At 39.1% G+C, this 17222-nt stretch overlaps 1 protein-coding gene across 1 annotated transcript in view; it reads left to right on the top strand.

Moving 5' to 3' along the window:
- FADS2 (fatty acid desaturase 2) overlaps positions 1–17222 on the top strand; it is a 48662-nt gene that overhangs the window by 22763 nt on the left and 8677 nt on the right. The window contains exons 4-10 of the mRNA XM_082271151.1: positions 1197–1394; positions 1722–1823; positions 5964–6089; positions 8622–8682; positions 9049–9125; positions 11247–11344; positions 16124–16220. Of these exons, the coding sequence (XP_082127277.1) occupies positions 1197–1394; positions 1722–1823; positions 5964–6089; positions 8622–8682; positions 9049–9125; positions 11247–11344; positions 16124–16220 (759 nt within the window). The remainder of the gene's footprint in view (positions 1–1196; positions 1395–1721; positions 1824–5963; positions 6090–8621; positions 8683–9048; positions 9126–11246; positions 11345–16123; positions 16221–17222) is intronic.

The raw sequence follows: 17222 nt of genomic DNA, 5'->3' as shown, positions 1-17222 counted from the left end.
AGCTTAGTGAATGTGGTAAAGAATACCCAGTCATGTGCAAGGAAAATGATGGAAGTCAACCAAGCTTCACCTCATATACTAAGGTCTGGGGAAAATTCCCTTGCAAAGTGAACAGTCTATTTGGCTGACAATAGAACAATTGGATCTGCCCTGCCCCTGAGGAATAAGTATGCCTAATTAAAATCTGTAAATTCTCAGATTGTTCTAAATGTTTTAAAAAAGAGGTTGTAAACCCTTACATAAACCCAGTAAAGTGACTGGCCTCAGATGATAAACAGAGATTAAACAAATCCTCCTTTTTAAGTTGTACCTGTTTACCTGCAGTCTTCTTCTCTCTACATATGTTCAAAGTGCTGAGAAGTGCTGGGAGTTCAGAAAAAAGGGGGCAGAGAGCTGAAGTCACACTCTGTAGAGCTCAGTGAGGAGAGCTATGAGAGCTCATTGGAGAGAAGGGACACACCCCCACCACACAGCACACACCCCCACCACACAGCACACAGGAACAGAGCTGAGGCTGTCAATTAGCTGGAGGTCCCCATCACCATTTGTCTCTTAGTGTCAGGAAAGCTTGTCAGAATTGAATCCTTCTTATAGCAGAGGATTGAAACAGCAAACAAAAATAACACTTAGTGCTCTTAATTGAGACAAGTACACACTTTACAAGGCTTTGCTTTGTTCATATTTCATGTCAGAGGTTTACAACCAATTTAATAACAGCAAACAAATTCAAGTATATGAAGGTTTCATCTAAGAAAGCAGATGCACACCATGTGGGTAAGAACTGTCGACTTTTGTTTAGTTTAGAGCCGGTTCACACTGGGGCGACTTGTCAGGCGACCTGGTTGCCTGACAAGTCGCCGCGGGTCGCCTGCCATAGATTAGCACAGGACCCGTTCTAATAGGAGCGACACAAGTCGCTCCGACTTAGAAAAAGGGTCCTGAGCTACTTTGGGGCGACCTGGAGCGACCTGCATTGACTTCAATGATATGAAGTCCCTGCATGCCGCTCCGAGGTCGCGGTGCGAGCTGCGCACCGCGACTTCACAGGTCACCTCCGGCAAGTCGGGTCGCGCCTATGTGAACCGGCTTTTAGAGTCACCATGTAGAAATTGCTACATTTATGTTCATGTTAAGGAATCATTCAGATCTTATTGCAGAGTATTAAGCTTTCCTAATGCAATACTGTTTTCACACAGATGGAGCAAGTGGAAGACTTTCAGAAATTACGCAAAACAGCAGAAGATATGGGACTTTTCAAAGGCAGTGCGGTGTTTTTCGGTCTTTACCTATCACATATCCTGGTCCTAGAGGTTCTCGCCTGGGCTACCCTCTACTACCTTGGCACCGGATGGATACCAACCATAATCACCATTCTGCTCCTCTCAATTTCTCAGGTCATTTCAATTCATCGTAAATCAATTGTCTGGTGAATTCGTTCATTCTTGTAAGTTACCTAATGGACTTGGTGTATAGAAATATGAGGAAACCAAAGTGTGAACATGTTACCAATAAAATTCTTGGTTAAATTTGCTAACATGGACAGGAAAATTACAGCTGAAATCTGATTGGGTGCTATAAACAACATCATCACTTTCCAGTTTCTCTAGTTTTATACATCACTCCAGTGGTTAACACTCTTAAAGATATTAGTTAATAGTTTTGTACTGTAAAGTTCAGCACCCTGGATGTATATATTCATGCTACATGTATTTTTTCTGCAGGCCCAGGCCGGTTGGCTGCAACATGACTTTGGACACTTATCTGTCTTCAAGACGTCAAAATGGAATCATATTGGCCATAAATTCGTCATTGGCCACCTGAAGGTGCTGTCACGGAGGGGGTGATTAGTTGTGAAATGAAAATATGATTCAGAGCCTAGATATGACATCTTTCTAGCATAGACATATATAAGGAGAATATAAACAGAGTACAGGGAGTGCAGAATTATCAGGCAAATGAGTATTTTTGAGGATTAATTTTATTATTGAACAACAACCATGTTCTCAATGAACCCAAAAAACTCATTAATATCAAAGCTGACTATTTTTGGAAGTAGTTTTTAGTTTGGTTTTAGTTTTAGCTATTTTAGGGGGATATCTGTGTGTGCAGGTGACTATTACTGTGCATAATTATTAGGCAACTTAACAAAAATCAAATATACAGTATACCCATTTCAATTATTTATTTTTACCAGTGAAACCAATATAACATCTCAACATTCACAAATATACATTTCTGACATTCAAAAACAAAACAAAAACAAATCAGTGACCAATATAGCCACCTTTCTTTGCAAGGACACTCAAAAGCCTGTCAGTGTTTTGATCTATTCACCATCAACATTGCGTGCAGCAGCAACCACAGCCTCCCAGACACTGTTCAGAGAGGTGTACTGTTTTCCCTCCTTGTAAATCTCACATTTGATGATGGACCACAGGTTCTCAATGGGGTTCAGATCAGGTGAACAAGGAGGCCATGTCATTAGCTTTTCTTCTTTTATACCCTTTCTTGCCAGCCACGCTGTGGAGTACTTGGACGCGTGTGATGGAGCATTGTCCTGCATGAAAATCATGTTTTTCTTGAAGGATGCAGACTTCTTCCTGTACCACTGCTTGAAGAAGGTGTCTTCCAGAAACTGGCAGTAGGACTGGGAGTTGAGCTTGACTCCATCCTCAACCCGAAAAGGCCCCACAAGCTCATCTTTGATGATACCAGCCCAAACCAGTACTCCACCTCCACCTTGCTGGCGTCTGAGTTGGACTGGAGCTCTCTGCCCTTTACCAATCCAGCCACGGGCCCATCCATCTGGCCCATCAAGACTCACTCTCATTTCATCAGTCCATAAAACCTTTGAAAAATCAGTCTTGAGATATTTCTTGGCCCAGTCTTGACGTTTCAGCTTGTGTGTCTTGTTCAGTGGTGGTCGTCTTTCAGCCTTTCTTACCTTGGCCATGTCTCTGAGTATTGCACACCTTGTGCTTTTGGGCACTCCAGTGATGTTGCAGCTCTGAAATATGGCCAAACTGGTGGCAAGTGGCATCTTGGCAGCTGCACGCTTGACTTTTCTCAGTTCATGGGCTGTTATTTTGCGCCTTGGTTTTTCCACGCGCTTCTTGCGACCCTGTTGACTATTTTGAATGAAATGCTTGATTGTTCGATGATCACGCTTCAGAAGCTTTGCAATTTTAAGAGTGCTGCATCCCTCTGCAAGATATCTCACTATTTTTTACTTTTCTGAGCCTGTCAAGTCCTTATTTTGACCCATTTTGCCCAAGGAAAGGAAGTTGCCTAATAATTATGCACACCTGATATAGGGTGTTGATGTCATTAGACCACACCCCTTCTCATTACAGAGATGCACATCACCTAATATGCTTAATTGGTAGTAGGCTTTCGAGCCTATACAGCTTGGAGTAAGACAACATGCATAAAGAGGATGATGTGGTCAAAATACTAATTTGCCTAATAATTCTGCACTCCCTGTATATATATTTGCACATGCAAATACAAAAAGGTAGACAGACAGTATATTGTGGATAATGTTATGAGTTTAAGGGGTAATGCGTAGATGAGTATACCTATATGAGTCAGTTCCTTTCTGTGTGGGTTCAGCACAGCATTGGAGTTAGTAATTTACTGATGTTCTATTTTTTCAGACTCATATAAGTAATTGTTTAGGGAAAGTTCCGAAAACAGGGGGGAATAAAAAAGAGATTCTCACTGGTGTCCAAAAGTGAACCTAGATGATTTGTATAGAATTCTGCTTTGTAAAGGAGACAATGTAATCTTGCTCAAGCAGAATAAAGTGACAGTGTGTCCCTTTGAATACCCCCTTTTACTCAATTTGCCCATGTTCCCTCGCTGATCCTTCTTCCATCACAGCAGGTGACACTATCCTGCAATCCCAGCATGTCACCTGCACTCCTGTGACAGTGTTCAGGTGTAGCAGCCAATCTCAAGGCCTGAACACCATCAACATGACCGAGGGAGTTACATTACCTGTCCTTTGGGTTGCAGTTATGGACACAGATATTTGCAATTCTTGCATCAGAAGGGGTAGCGAGGTAGCACAGGCAAGGTGAGTATAAAGGACAGAGCACTGTCACTTTGCCCTGCAGGAGCAAGGTGACAGTGTCTCATCAAAGGGAATGTTTGGTATAAGTTTTTTCTAAGTTTTGATCAATCTAATTTCATTTTTGTTAAATTTTATTTAATGTTAGCATGTTTAGAAACTATTCTTTTATATATCTTTTATATATTTTCCCCATATGTTTAAAATTGCTATATCACGAATATGCATTTATTACAGTTCTGTCAGAGAATGCTAGACTTTCTATTAAGAAAGCCCAGCACTAGCTCTGCACCTGTTGACTTCTCCCTCCAAATTGAAGTTTTGGCTCTGTATGATTTGCCCTAAACGTAAAACATACAGAAAAATTAAGAATATGTATACAAAGGCATTATATATTCTCATTAAAGGTTCTTGCCAGATGGTTGGTCATACATTTTCTGTATTTTCCATCACAAGTGTTTATGGATAAACATCTTGCAAGGAGTATTTTTGAGTGTGCTTAAATGGCATTTTTCCATTTGTGCCAGTTTAACTGCTTGCCGACCGCCGCACGACGATTTACGTTGGCAGTCAGCCCCTCACAGGCAGAGCGACGTAGGGCTACGTCGCTAGCCTGTGAGGCTCTAGGGAGCAGGCGCGCTCCCGCTCGGCCACGGACCCCCAAAACCTCCCCCCCCCCGCGCACGGTCTTACTTTGTAGGACCGTTGATCTCTGTTCTTGCACTAGTAGCCACAGCCAATCACAGTTAGAAACACGCCCCTAGGGACAACCCCTCCCTCTCCAATAAAGTTAACTCCTTCACTGCCATTGTCATTTTTACAGTAACAGTGCATATGTATAGCACTGATTACTGCAGTAATATCACTGGTAACCCCAAAAGTGTCAAAAGTGTCAGTCAAGGGTCCAATCTGTCCGCCGCAATGTCGCAGTCCCGCAAAAAAAATCGCAGATCGCCGCCATTACTCGTTAAAAAGAAAAACAACAAAAATGACAAAAATCTTTCCCTTAGTTAGTAAACGCAATAACTTTTGCGCAAACCAATCAAAATACGCTTTTTGCAATTTTTTTTACCAAACATGGGTAGCATAAAACAAATTGGCCTAAAATGTTAAAAAATTTTGATTTTTAAATTTTTTTTGGGAATTTCATATAAAAAAATTTGAAAAATATTGTTCTTTTTGCAAAATTGATGCTTTTTTTTTGTTTATAGCGCATGATCAAAAAATCGCACAGGTGATCAAATACCACCAAAAGAAAGCTCTGTTTGTGGGGAAAAAAAGGACGTCAAATTCGTTTAGGTACAGCGTCGCACGACCGCGCAATTGTCCGTTAAAGTCGCGCAGTGCCGAATCGCAAAATAGGCCCTGGTCAGGAAGAGGGTAAAATCTTCCAGGGCTTAAGTGGTTAAGTGGGGTCTTTGAAAGAAATCACACATACAGCACTTGCAAATTGGTGCACAAATTTGTTATGAAATATCCTTTTTTTTTTTTTTTCAAAATAAATTGCATAACATTTCAGTGAATTCAGACCCCAGCCCATGAGCTATTTTTGATTCTGTTTTAAGGAGTTCAGAGCACTCAAAGTGCTAAAAAAGGGCTCATATGCTCCAGGTGGTTTATCAATTCTGAAGCACAATTTAGAACAGAGGAACCCACTTTAATTACTCTTCAATGAAAGGCTTCCCCACTTTAATCAACATATTGATTATTGATAGTCTATTCACTATTACAAGCACAATGAAACGGTCTTGCAGCAGATCTTGGCATATTTTGTGATAGAAAACAAGTCTTTTACAAACATGGGTTACATCTAGGGAGCTGTGGGAGATGTAGAGCTATGTACTGATACTTAATCTTGCTGCTCTGCTTACTTGAGCCCATCTGTCATCAGGGAGCTTCAGCCAACTGGTGGAACCATCGGCATTTTCAGCACCATGCCAAGCCTAACATATTCAGCAAGGATCCAGATGTGAACATGGTCCATATTTTTGTGTTGGGTGACACCCAGCCTGTGGAGGTATGTGCCATATATCACTGTGCAATTTGTCATGTAATCATTTACAGTAAAACCTTGGATTGCAAGCATAATTCGTTCTGGAAACATGCTTGTAATCCAAAGCACTCTTATATCAAAGCGAATTTCCCCATAAGAAATAATGGAAACTCAGATGATTCGTTCCCCAAGTCCTTCGGTTTATGGTCTATATACAAAGATTATAGCAATGTGATAGGTTGTGTAACCATAAAATGTCCATCCACAATATGCAGCCTTCCCAAGGGGATTAGAAGCAAAATCTAGCAGAGCTACAGAATATAAGAGAGATGACAGGAGCCTCTAAGTGTAGCAATATAGTTACATTTAATGAAGGTTCAACATTTAGCAACTCACATGGTTGATGAATAAAATAGGCACACCTAAGTATGCAGGCATCCGGGGTAAAGCTGTCCACATAGACCATCTTCTGAACCACCGGCTCTCACCACTGTCAGTCTGCAATCCTGATCGGGAAGAATAGCCTGCAGTAGAGTGATCTGAAAGTGAGGCTTTGAATCACTCGTGGAGTGCAGCGGGGAAGGGATGATGAAGATGGCGGTGCAGAGGATGGTCTATGTGGACAGCTTTACCCCAGATGCCTGCATTCTTAGATATGCCTGTTTTAATCATCAACCATGTGAGTTGCTAAATATTGAACCTTCATTAAATGTATCCATATTGCTACACTTTAGAGGCTCCTCTCTTCTTTTTTATACATGACTCTACTTGTATATCAAGACATAGCTTGTATATCAAGTCAAAATTTATTTTAAAAATTTGCTTGTCTTGCAAAGCGCTCTCAAACCAAGGTTTTACTACTAGCAAATGTGTGCGTGTTCATTATTGGGGTCATTTCTGGAATAGGTGCAGTTTGTTAATTGTTATAATTGTGTGTGCTTGTGTAATGTAATGTTTAATATAAGATTTTTTAGTTTGTTTTTGTGTGTATGTACTATATCTGTTAAGAAATAAATGTTACTGGCCACTGGGGGGAGGGTTAAGGCACTTTTAAACATAAATGAGCACTGCAGGGATCATACTAATAGCCTGAAGACTGCACATTGAGGGTTTTTTGCACATGACCTGGAGACTTGTCATTGAAAGGTAAATGCCTGCTGGTATAAAAAACTGGTTGATGAGTGCCGTGTACTCGAGGGACTCTCCATATTGGCATTGGTTCTGGGAAAGGAGGTGTGTGGGGGTAGGATACAGATGGAAGCGGGGGTAAGGATTTTACTGGTAGAGCATACCCTGCACTGTCCCTCTGGAACAAACCGGGCGTAGCAATCCATCTTTAACACTAAATAGAGCTGGCATCATAGTAGTATAAATTTATCTCAGGCCTTTTAGGCATAACTAAAGGCGCATTTGAAGAGCAAATAAATTAACTCCAATCAGCTTGTGTAGAGCACTTTGATGTGGTCAAAGTGCAAGAACTGATCTGTCCTAAAAAGGACCCACACTACCCACATGAACTTGTTTTACACCAACCATGCTCAAGAATGAATAAAACAAATTTCACAGAGATATTGGAAATACATGTCTTCCTACTGCAATCCTCGGTCCTTGGTCTTCACCCCCTGATACCAATCTCATGATCTCTACCAAAGAGGAGGAGCAAAGTTCAATCAAAGCTTTTTCAAGAAGGATCAAGTAAACAATAGTTCCAAACTGGTGACTTGACCTACAAAGGTGGGGAGACAAATGTGTAGGACTCCATGAGAAAGGATGATATACCTGATATATGTTTATTATGTATAGGGTTTATATAAATTTATGTGGACACTATAAATTAGCCTTCAACTAATCTTTGCACTGCTTGTACTACCTTACATCAAATAAGTTGTACTTGAACCAGTACGTAGGATATACTACTGCTGGTATTGACCTACTGTCTCAGTCTTTAATTTGTTTATGAACAATTTTCATCTATTTCATTTTGGAATGATATTTGACTGCTGTCAGGCTCGTTTCCACTGAGCGGTACGGTACGGTTCGGTACGGTACGGTACTCTATTTTTGCAGTTTCCATTGTGAATGGTACCCTAATTCCGAACCGTACTGTACCACTTTTTTGGGACCCTTTCGTTGGGGTACCAAGCACATTAGTACCGTACCAACAGGGTGGAGCTACACTCTGCAGAACTTTGATTGGTTGACAGAGAATCGTCTATCACAGCTTTCCTGTTACACCACGCCTATCATGAAAGGGTACTATTGGCAGTGGAAACGCAAGGTGTACCGTTCCAAACCGTACCATACTGAACCGAACCGTACCGTACCACTCAGTGGAAACGAGGCATTATGGCTTTCTAACATGAAACCAAATATTGAGGTCAGCCCTATCAATCTGCAGCACTAAGACTTTCTGATAATCACAGTTTATGAAAAATATTTTAAGTTGAGTATGTAATTTATTCATATTTTATTTATTCAACATAATAACAAATTTGGTGCTGTGGATGACATCCAAAATGGATTTGTAAATAATTATGTTCTCCCATCTCCTCACAGTATGGGAAGAAGAAGTTAAAGTACCTGCCATATAATTACCAACATCAGTATTTTTTCCTGAGTGAGTATGTGCACTTTGATTTAATTGCTTAACATTTTGAGGCATCCTCCATGCTTTGCTCCAGACAATAGACTATGTTTGTAGTATAGTCCCAGTTTATTCAACCCCAGAGAGGCTATACCAACAATGGTCATGATGTTACTTAAGAATGGATGCATCTGGTGGGGTTTCATCAGGTTGGAAAAGGGAGTTCATGTTTAATTACGAAATGTTAAAACTATGGAAAGTTGGCCTAACACTGTTTACCCTTAAAAACATAAAATAACAACCAGCATTTTAGAACAGAACACTAACAGGAAACATGATCTATAGAGACTGATCTTGAACTTTAATTTTCTAAAGAGGATTATTATTTTTTTTCTGCAGTTGGACCCCCACTTCTGATACCAGTGTATTTCACAGTCCAAATTATGAAGACTATGATAACCCGCAAGGATTGGGTGGTAAGTGATTTCTATTACCCCCTTTCACATAACAATGTACTGTATACCCAATAAAACATTTAAGCATAAGAATTTCACTCAGAGAGAAGATCACCCACGGTTGCTTGATGAAGGGGACCTTGCATGATCCCAAAATTTCACATATCTTTTATTTGACTAAAAAAAATGTTTGAGATGATATCTTGGAGTGCGATAACATCCTAACTTGCACAAACACACATCGTTTTTTTAGTAATTTGTTAGGACTGTCTTGATTTTAGCCACAGGAGATAAAAGAAGGATGTACAAATGCCAAATCTAAAAAATATATGAAGCCTTTATCTATTCACTCACATTCCTAATGACCCATGTCTTAGATACACTTCTTAAGTAGCTGCAAAAATAAGATCCACAACCACAAGGTGCATGCCAAAAGTGCTATTTATTTCCGTCGGGTTAAAGTGTCTTATAGAAATATTGAGGCTTGGCCTCTTTCTGAAATTGCTTGTTGGCTATATATGGCCTCAATACCTTGAGTTCCAGTCTTATAACAAGCATACAGTAGGTAAAGTTACAGACACATCTGAACCTCTGGTCTGACTACGTGATTTGTGACTTAGAAATGATTCAATAAGTCAGTATTACAGCCAGAGAGCAAGCATTTTAAGAAGATTTCAACAATGGCCTCCATATTTCGTAATATAGATTTCCTTTAATTCTGGACAACTATATGAGATAACAAATATTTGTATATAAAAAAAAAAAAGAAATGCTAAGGGCTCGTATCGATAATCTTTTGTTAATGTCAGACGGTTTTTGCACTCTTGTACAAGCCTATAGGATTGCAAAATCCACTTGAAGCAGGTCAACAGCAGGTCAAATGCAGCTTTCAATGAATTCTGAATACTCAAAGCCCATTGAGACAGGTCCTAATGATGAATACTTTTAGAATATTTCACAACAGAAAGGTCTTTACTTGGATCTGGGTGCAGTTTTGGTGGAAGGTTATGTCCTGTCTTGTCATGACTGTAGAAGATTGTGCTAATTCACAAGTGTATAAACAATGTAGGCTATGTGGGACTTTAGGTGAGACACCAGCAGGTAATGCCCAGCGTCTCCATCCCTGTATCAGAAAAAACGAAAGTTGAAAAGGTTTAAAAGAGGTGCATGGAAGCCAGCCAGCCCCCAGTCTGATGTACTCACCCTCCAGTCTGTCACCAACCAAGTAGACCTGTCTCCTGATATAAATAAAGAACAGGGGTTTAGTTGACACGCATTTTTAAGCGGCAGGGCCACTACACGGCACCCTGTTTTACCTGCAGTCCTAACACTTTCTAATTTGAGTGTCTCCCCAATGGAAGCACATGGCTGCTATATGGATGGATAGGAGGCAGGTGGGAGGGAGCAGCCCAAACCTCCCCCAACCCACCCCCATCCATGACTGGTCTAGTATCTCAAAAATAATATCAATGTTGTAGCGATGGTACAAACTGAAAAGGGCCAGCTGAGAAGCATACACCTCCAACCCCTTGGCAGATGCAGTGTAAAACACAGATTGGGACTTTATATGAGGCAAATGGCATGTAAAGCACAGTGCCTCCATCCCTAATTTCCTAAAATATTTGGGACTTTACATGAGACAAGCAGGTCATGCTATAGGTCTCCATCCCTATATATGAAAAAACTGGGTCAAATCAGACTGCATCTACCAAAAAAACGCAAATCGCACGGTGGGACTTTAAATGAAGCACCAGCCTGTAGGCAAGGCGCCTCCATCCCTGGTTACATAGACAATGTGGGCTATGTGGGACTTTAGGTGAGACACCAGCAGGTAATGCCCAGCGTCTCCATCCCTGTATCAGAAAAAACGAAAGTTCACAAGTGTATTGATCTCATGGGGGTTTATTTACCAAAGCTAGAGAGGGAAAAATTAGTCACAATTCTGCAGAGAAACCAATCAGCTTCCAGGTTTTATTGCTAAAGCTTAATTAAACAAGCTGAGGTTAGAAGCTGATTGGTTTCTTTGTGGAGAGCTGTGACTAAATTTGCCCTCTATAGCTTTAGTAAATAAAATCCATGGCATGTTAACACCTCACCTCTTTGCATTGCACTATTTTATATTCCTATTATTATGTTTTACAGGATCTGGCTTGGTCTCTGTCTTACTATTCTCGTTTTTTCTTCACATTTGTTCCTTACTTTGGAGTTTTTGGATCTATTGCCCTGCTCACCATGGTCAGGTACGTAGCTCTGACTGACCTTTAAACATCTTCCAATTTATTTTATATACTGCTTATATTTATTATTAAAGCTTGTCCAGCTTTTCCTGGTACATGGTAGCAAAATGTCATGCAGGTCAGGAAATTACCAATTTAAAATGGTTAGACACTACCTGAGGAGATGAGGAGAGCGGCATTTACCCTCGCCCACTTTCAGGCCCATAAGCTGCTTCCATTTCAATGGAAATCCCCTGATCCTCCTTCTCACAAGTTATAGGTGACTCATATGGGCAACACTCTTATTTATGAGAGATTTTATACCAACACTGGGGATGCCCGGGAAAGTTTAAAAAGCTTTGGGCTCCTTGGCTTGATACGCCTAGTCCTGGAGAACTTGTCCAAATGGGATTACTGCAAAGTTATGCCATTAATGTTGATGCATAATCACTGCTGCTTGTCACTTAATGCCCCTAATACATTGTTTGTCTACGTGCATTTCCCTGGCATTTCCCTGGTATTTGATGCTTGATCTTTGAGAAGAACTTCCTTGTTTGGTGATGTACAATGGATGGATGTCAAAATGTTGATAGTGCTGTGAAATGTTCTGTATTGGCACCGGATTGGTATTGTTCAATAAAAACTTTCTGATTTAAAAAAAATGGTTTCACAAACCAAAATAAAATAATGAACTATAAAAATTATTACTTAACCACTTAAGGTCTGCCCTTAAGTTTTACTGCTACAGTGTGGCACCTGTGCGCCAGATCATGTATATATATATATATATATATATATATATATATATATATATATACATACACACACGTGATCCGACTCTTCGTTAGGGGGCACACTTGTGCACCTCCGGCGGCTCGCTTCCACTGTGAATACACACAGTGGAATCGGTAACCGTTACACCCGACGATCGTTAGGCAGTGAGACAGACCGGCAATCTATCTTTGTAAACAAGGCAGATCACCATTCTGACAGGAGGGAAAGGATGGAGTTTGTGTCCCTGCGAAGCAGGGAATGAAATTCCATCTCTTCCCCTGGTACCAACACCTCCCACAGTATAGTAAAACACTACTATTACTACTATAGTAAAAGCACACAGTTAACCCTTTAATCGCCCCTGATGTTAACCCCTTTCCAGCTAATGTCATTAGTACAGTGACAATGCATAAGTTTTAACACTGATCGCTGTATTAGTTTCACTGGTCCCCAAAAAGTGTCAGTGTCAGAATGTCCGCCACAATGTCGCAGTCCCGCTATTAGTCGCTCATTGCTGCTATAAAAATAAACAAACATGTCCCATAGTTTGTAGATGCTATAACTTTTGCACAAATATACACTTATTGGGATTTTCTGTACCAAAAATATGTAGCAAAATACAGACTGGCTCTAAATGAAGAAATTTGATTTTTTTCAATTTTTTATTGTTAAATTAAAGTATTGTTTTTTTTCCCTCAAATTTGTCGGTCTTTTTTTGTTTATAGTGTAAAAAATAAAAAACGCAGAGGTGATCAAATACCACCAAAAGAAAGCTTTATTTTTGGGGGAAGAAAGGACATACATTTTATTTGGGTATAGCATTGCATGACTGTGCACTTTTCAGTTAAAGTAACGCAGTACCGCATCGCAAAAAATGGCCTGGTCATGAAGGAGGGGGGGGGGGTAAATCTTCCGGGGGGCCTAGAGGTTAAAGCAGAATTTTTCCCCCTTTCCCTGAATTTCACATCAGCAACTCTTTATGCTGATGTGAAATTGCCACTTTTTTTTTTTTTTTTGCTTTACTTACTTTTTTTTGCTTTACTTCCTGGTTTCTCTGAAGGCAGTGTTGACATGGCTGCACAAAGACAACGTCTCCATTGCCTCCAGGGAAATCCCGTATCTAAACTGTATTGTCATACCGCATAAAATGACATTAATTTGCTGGGGAAAAAAAGCTTCTCTCTGAGATCTTGGGTTTTGTTTTTTCCAATAGAGGCATTAAGCGTGGTATGGCACATGCAGAAGATGATGTCATGCACTTTATTTTGCGCATGTGCAGTATCACGTACATTTCCAGAATGGTGGAGTGGGAATGAGAACCCAGGCAGCACAGAGGCTGACAAAAATAGTTAAATACGAAGAAACAGCCATAGGGATATAGGCAACTATTATTGTTTAATGCTATTTTGGTATACCGGTGCTATGGACACTCTACTAGTTGAAATGTAAATAAATCCAAATATATATAAATTGGGGCTGCTGCTGTATGATTGGTTGAAAAACCGATAGTATTATTCAAGAGAACTACAGTGCTGCCACTATCCTCCTAATTAGTGTGTATAACATATGTGCTTAGTACCTCCTATCTAGTCATGAATTATGCAGGTTCATCAACGTTTAGAATAATTCATAGAAAAAATGTGTAAGCATCATGAAAATAAAAATTATAAAAAATATTTATGCAAATTCATATAAATAAATAAAGTTAATCACAATTCATAAAGTCCGTGCATCTAAAAAGTGTTCAAATAAAGTGCTTTGTGCAATATTGCAATATATGTCTTAATCCGGGGATTATTATTATTATTATTATTAATATTATTATAACTATTACTGTTTATTTCCCCGCTATTTATTATTGACAGGTTTTTAGAGTAGGGATGGGGGGTATGGAGGCATGGAGGGGATCTGGCTGGGCTTCTTTAATTAAATCATTAATTATGAAATAATAAATGAGGTTCCTCCGTATTGCCATATTTATTTCAGTACAGGCTGGCCTTCCTTGAGGCTTATAGCAATACAAACATTTATCTAACATTGTATACTAAATGCTCCCACATGTCCCAGCAATTAGAAGTACACACCCAGACATTAAATATAAAAATGGCACCTTGCATAATGCAAATATTTATGTCAAAAAGGCCATCATAAAGCTTCAGGCCACCATTGGAATTCTAATATCCTAATTTTATAATATCCTAATTTTATAATAACTGTGTTGCATGTAAATAAATCCAAATACAGTAAAACCTTGGTTTGAGAGTAACTTGGTTTGAGAGCGCTTTGCAAGACAAGCACATTTTTTAAATAAATTTTGACTTGATATACAAGCGATGTCTTGATATACAAGTAGCGTCATGTATAAAAAAAGAAAAGAGGAGCCTCTAAAGTGTAGCAATATGGTTACATTCAATGAAGGTAGGTTCAATATTTTGCAACTCACATGGTTGATGATTAAAACAGGCACATCTATATATACAGGCATCTGGGGTAAAGCTGTCCACATAGACCATCCTCTGTACAGCCATCTTCATCATCCCTTCCCCGCTGCGCTCCACGAGTGATTCCAAGCCTCACTTTCAGATCACTCTACTGCAGGCTATTCTTCCCGGTCACGATTGCAGACTGACAGTGGTGAAAGCCGGTGGTTCAGAAGATGGTCTATGTGGACAGCTTTACCCCGGATGCCTGCATACTTAGGTGTGCCTATTTTAATCATCAACCATGTGAGATGCTAAATGTCGAACCTTCATTAAATGTAACCATATTGCTGCACTTAGAGGCGCCTCTCATCTCTTCTTATATTCTGTAGCTCTGCTAGATTTTGCTTCTAATCCCCTTGGGAAGGCTGCATATTGTGGATGGACATTTTATGGTTACACAACCTATCACATTGCTATAATCTTTGTATATAGACTATAAACTGAAGGACTTGTGGAACGAATCATCTGAGTTTCCATTATTTCTTATGGGGAAATTCGCTTTGATATAAGAGTGCTTTGGATTACAAGCATGTTTCCAGAACAAATTATGCTCGCAATCCAAGGTTTTACTGTATTTTTAAAGTGGGGCTGCTGCTGTATGATTGGTTGGAAAACCGATAGTATTATTCCAGAGAACTACAGTGCTGCCACTATCCTCCTAATTAGTGTGTATAACATACGTGCTTAGTACCTCCTATCTTGTCATGAATTATGCAGGTTTATCAACATTTAGAATAATTCCTAGAAAAAATGTGTAAACATCATAAAACTGAAAAAATTATAAAAAAACATGTACGCAAATTCATATAAATAAATAGAAATAAATAGTGTTAATCACAATTCATAAAGTCCCTGCATCTAAAAAGAGTTCAAATAAAGTGCTTTGTGCAATATTGCAATATAAGTCTTAATCCGGTGATTATTATTATTATTATTATTATTATTAATATAACTCTTATTGTTTATTTCCCTGCTATTTATTATTGACAGGTTTTTAGAGTAGGGATGGGGGGGGATCTGGCTGTGCTTCTTTAATTAAATCATTAATTATGAAATAATAAACGATGCTCCTCCGTATTGCTATATTTATTTCAGTACAGGATGGCCTCCCTTGAGGCTTATAGCAATACAAACATTTATCTTACATTATGTACTAAATGCTCCCACATGTCCCAGCAATTAGAAGTACACACCCAGACAATAAATAAAAAAATGGCACCTTGCATAATGCAAATATTTATGTCAAAAAGGCCATCATAAAGCTTTAGGCCACCATTGGAATTCTAATATCCTAATTTTATAATATCCTAATTTTATAATAACCATGTTACATGTTTGGTGGTGGAATAAACGTTGTTTTCCTAAGCAAGGCACACCTTCAGTTTTTTTTTTCCTTCTGTTCAACCCTGCTTTAGTGTCTGTTCAGTGTTGATGCGATTCCTTAAATAGACTCTCTCCCTTGATACCTAATCTAAGGGCTTGTTTCTTCCTTATCGCTGTTTCCATGTCATCTTCCTTTCTGAGAATTGTCCCCTATGCTTTGCAGGTTTATTGAATCACACTGGTTTGTGTGGGTCACACAGATGAATCATATCCCCATGGAGATTGACCATGAAAAGTACAGAGACTGGCTGGGCAGTCAGGTAGGAGGCCAACACCATGGCAGGTCACTAACTGATGACAGGTGAACTGTAATTCCATGAAAGGTTTGTGAATGGGCACATGGTCACCCAAGTCAGCCATTAGCTCCACCCACTTTTGATTTAATATCTCCTTCTAGCAGCAGAGATACACCAAACCTCTATGCTACTGCTGTGTTATATCATTACCTTCATGACCACCATATATCACACATGCAGAGTTGTATAAAGTACTCGAAACCCATACTTGAGTAAAAGTACAAGTGCTCGATCAAAAAGTGACTTGAGTAGAAGTGGAAGTGCTCGATCAACAACTGACTTGAGTAGAATTACTAAAGTATTCAACATTTTTTGTACTTAAGTATTGCAAGTAGTTTTTTAAAAAATTTTGCTACTCAAGTACTAAAAGTAAAAGTACCAGTAGTTCTGAAAAAAAATTGCTACTCAAGTACTGAAAGTAAAAGTACAAGTACTGTGTTATGTAGTTATTAAAGAAAGAAGTCAAAAGTTTGAACATCATATTGTTTTTTATTATTTCAAATGCAGCTTTTATTTATACATACAGTAGCATTTATTTTCGTATACGCTGATAATACACATGTTTTGAGCTTCATGAAACCTGTCATCTACTGTTCTGGCAGTGGTAATTTTTATAATAGTAACGAGTAACTATGCAGCACAAAAAAAAAAAATATCGGAGTAGAAGTATTGAAATCATTGAAAAAATGTAGTGAAGTAAAAGTGGAAGTAGGAGAAAAAAATTCTACTCTAGGAAACTACAGATACCTCCTTTCGGTACTTAAGTACAGTAGTGAAGTAGTTCTACTTAGTTACTATACATCTCTGTATATCATCACCTTCATGACCACCATATGTCACACATGTTAAGTAACAATAGATATGTCCTGCTGTATTCATTTGTTCTTATAAAATTGGCCCACGATAAAGTGTGTTTAAAGTGGTTGCAAACCTCTGAAATGGAAAATGAACAAAGTATAACCTTCA

This window comes from Pelophylax lessonae (genome assembly GCF_965119305.1).
Source record: "Pelophylax lessonae genome assembly, chromosome: 10".
In the NCBI taxonomy this organism is placed as follows: Eukaryota; Metazoa; Chordata; class Amphibia; order Anura; family Ranidae; genus Pelophylax; species Pelophylax lessonae.
Note: the sequence above shows the minus strand (reverse complement) of the source record. Positions and strands in the feature narration are given on the sequence as shown.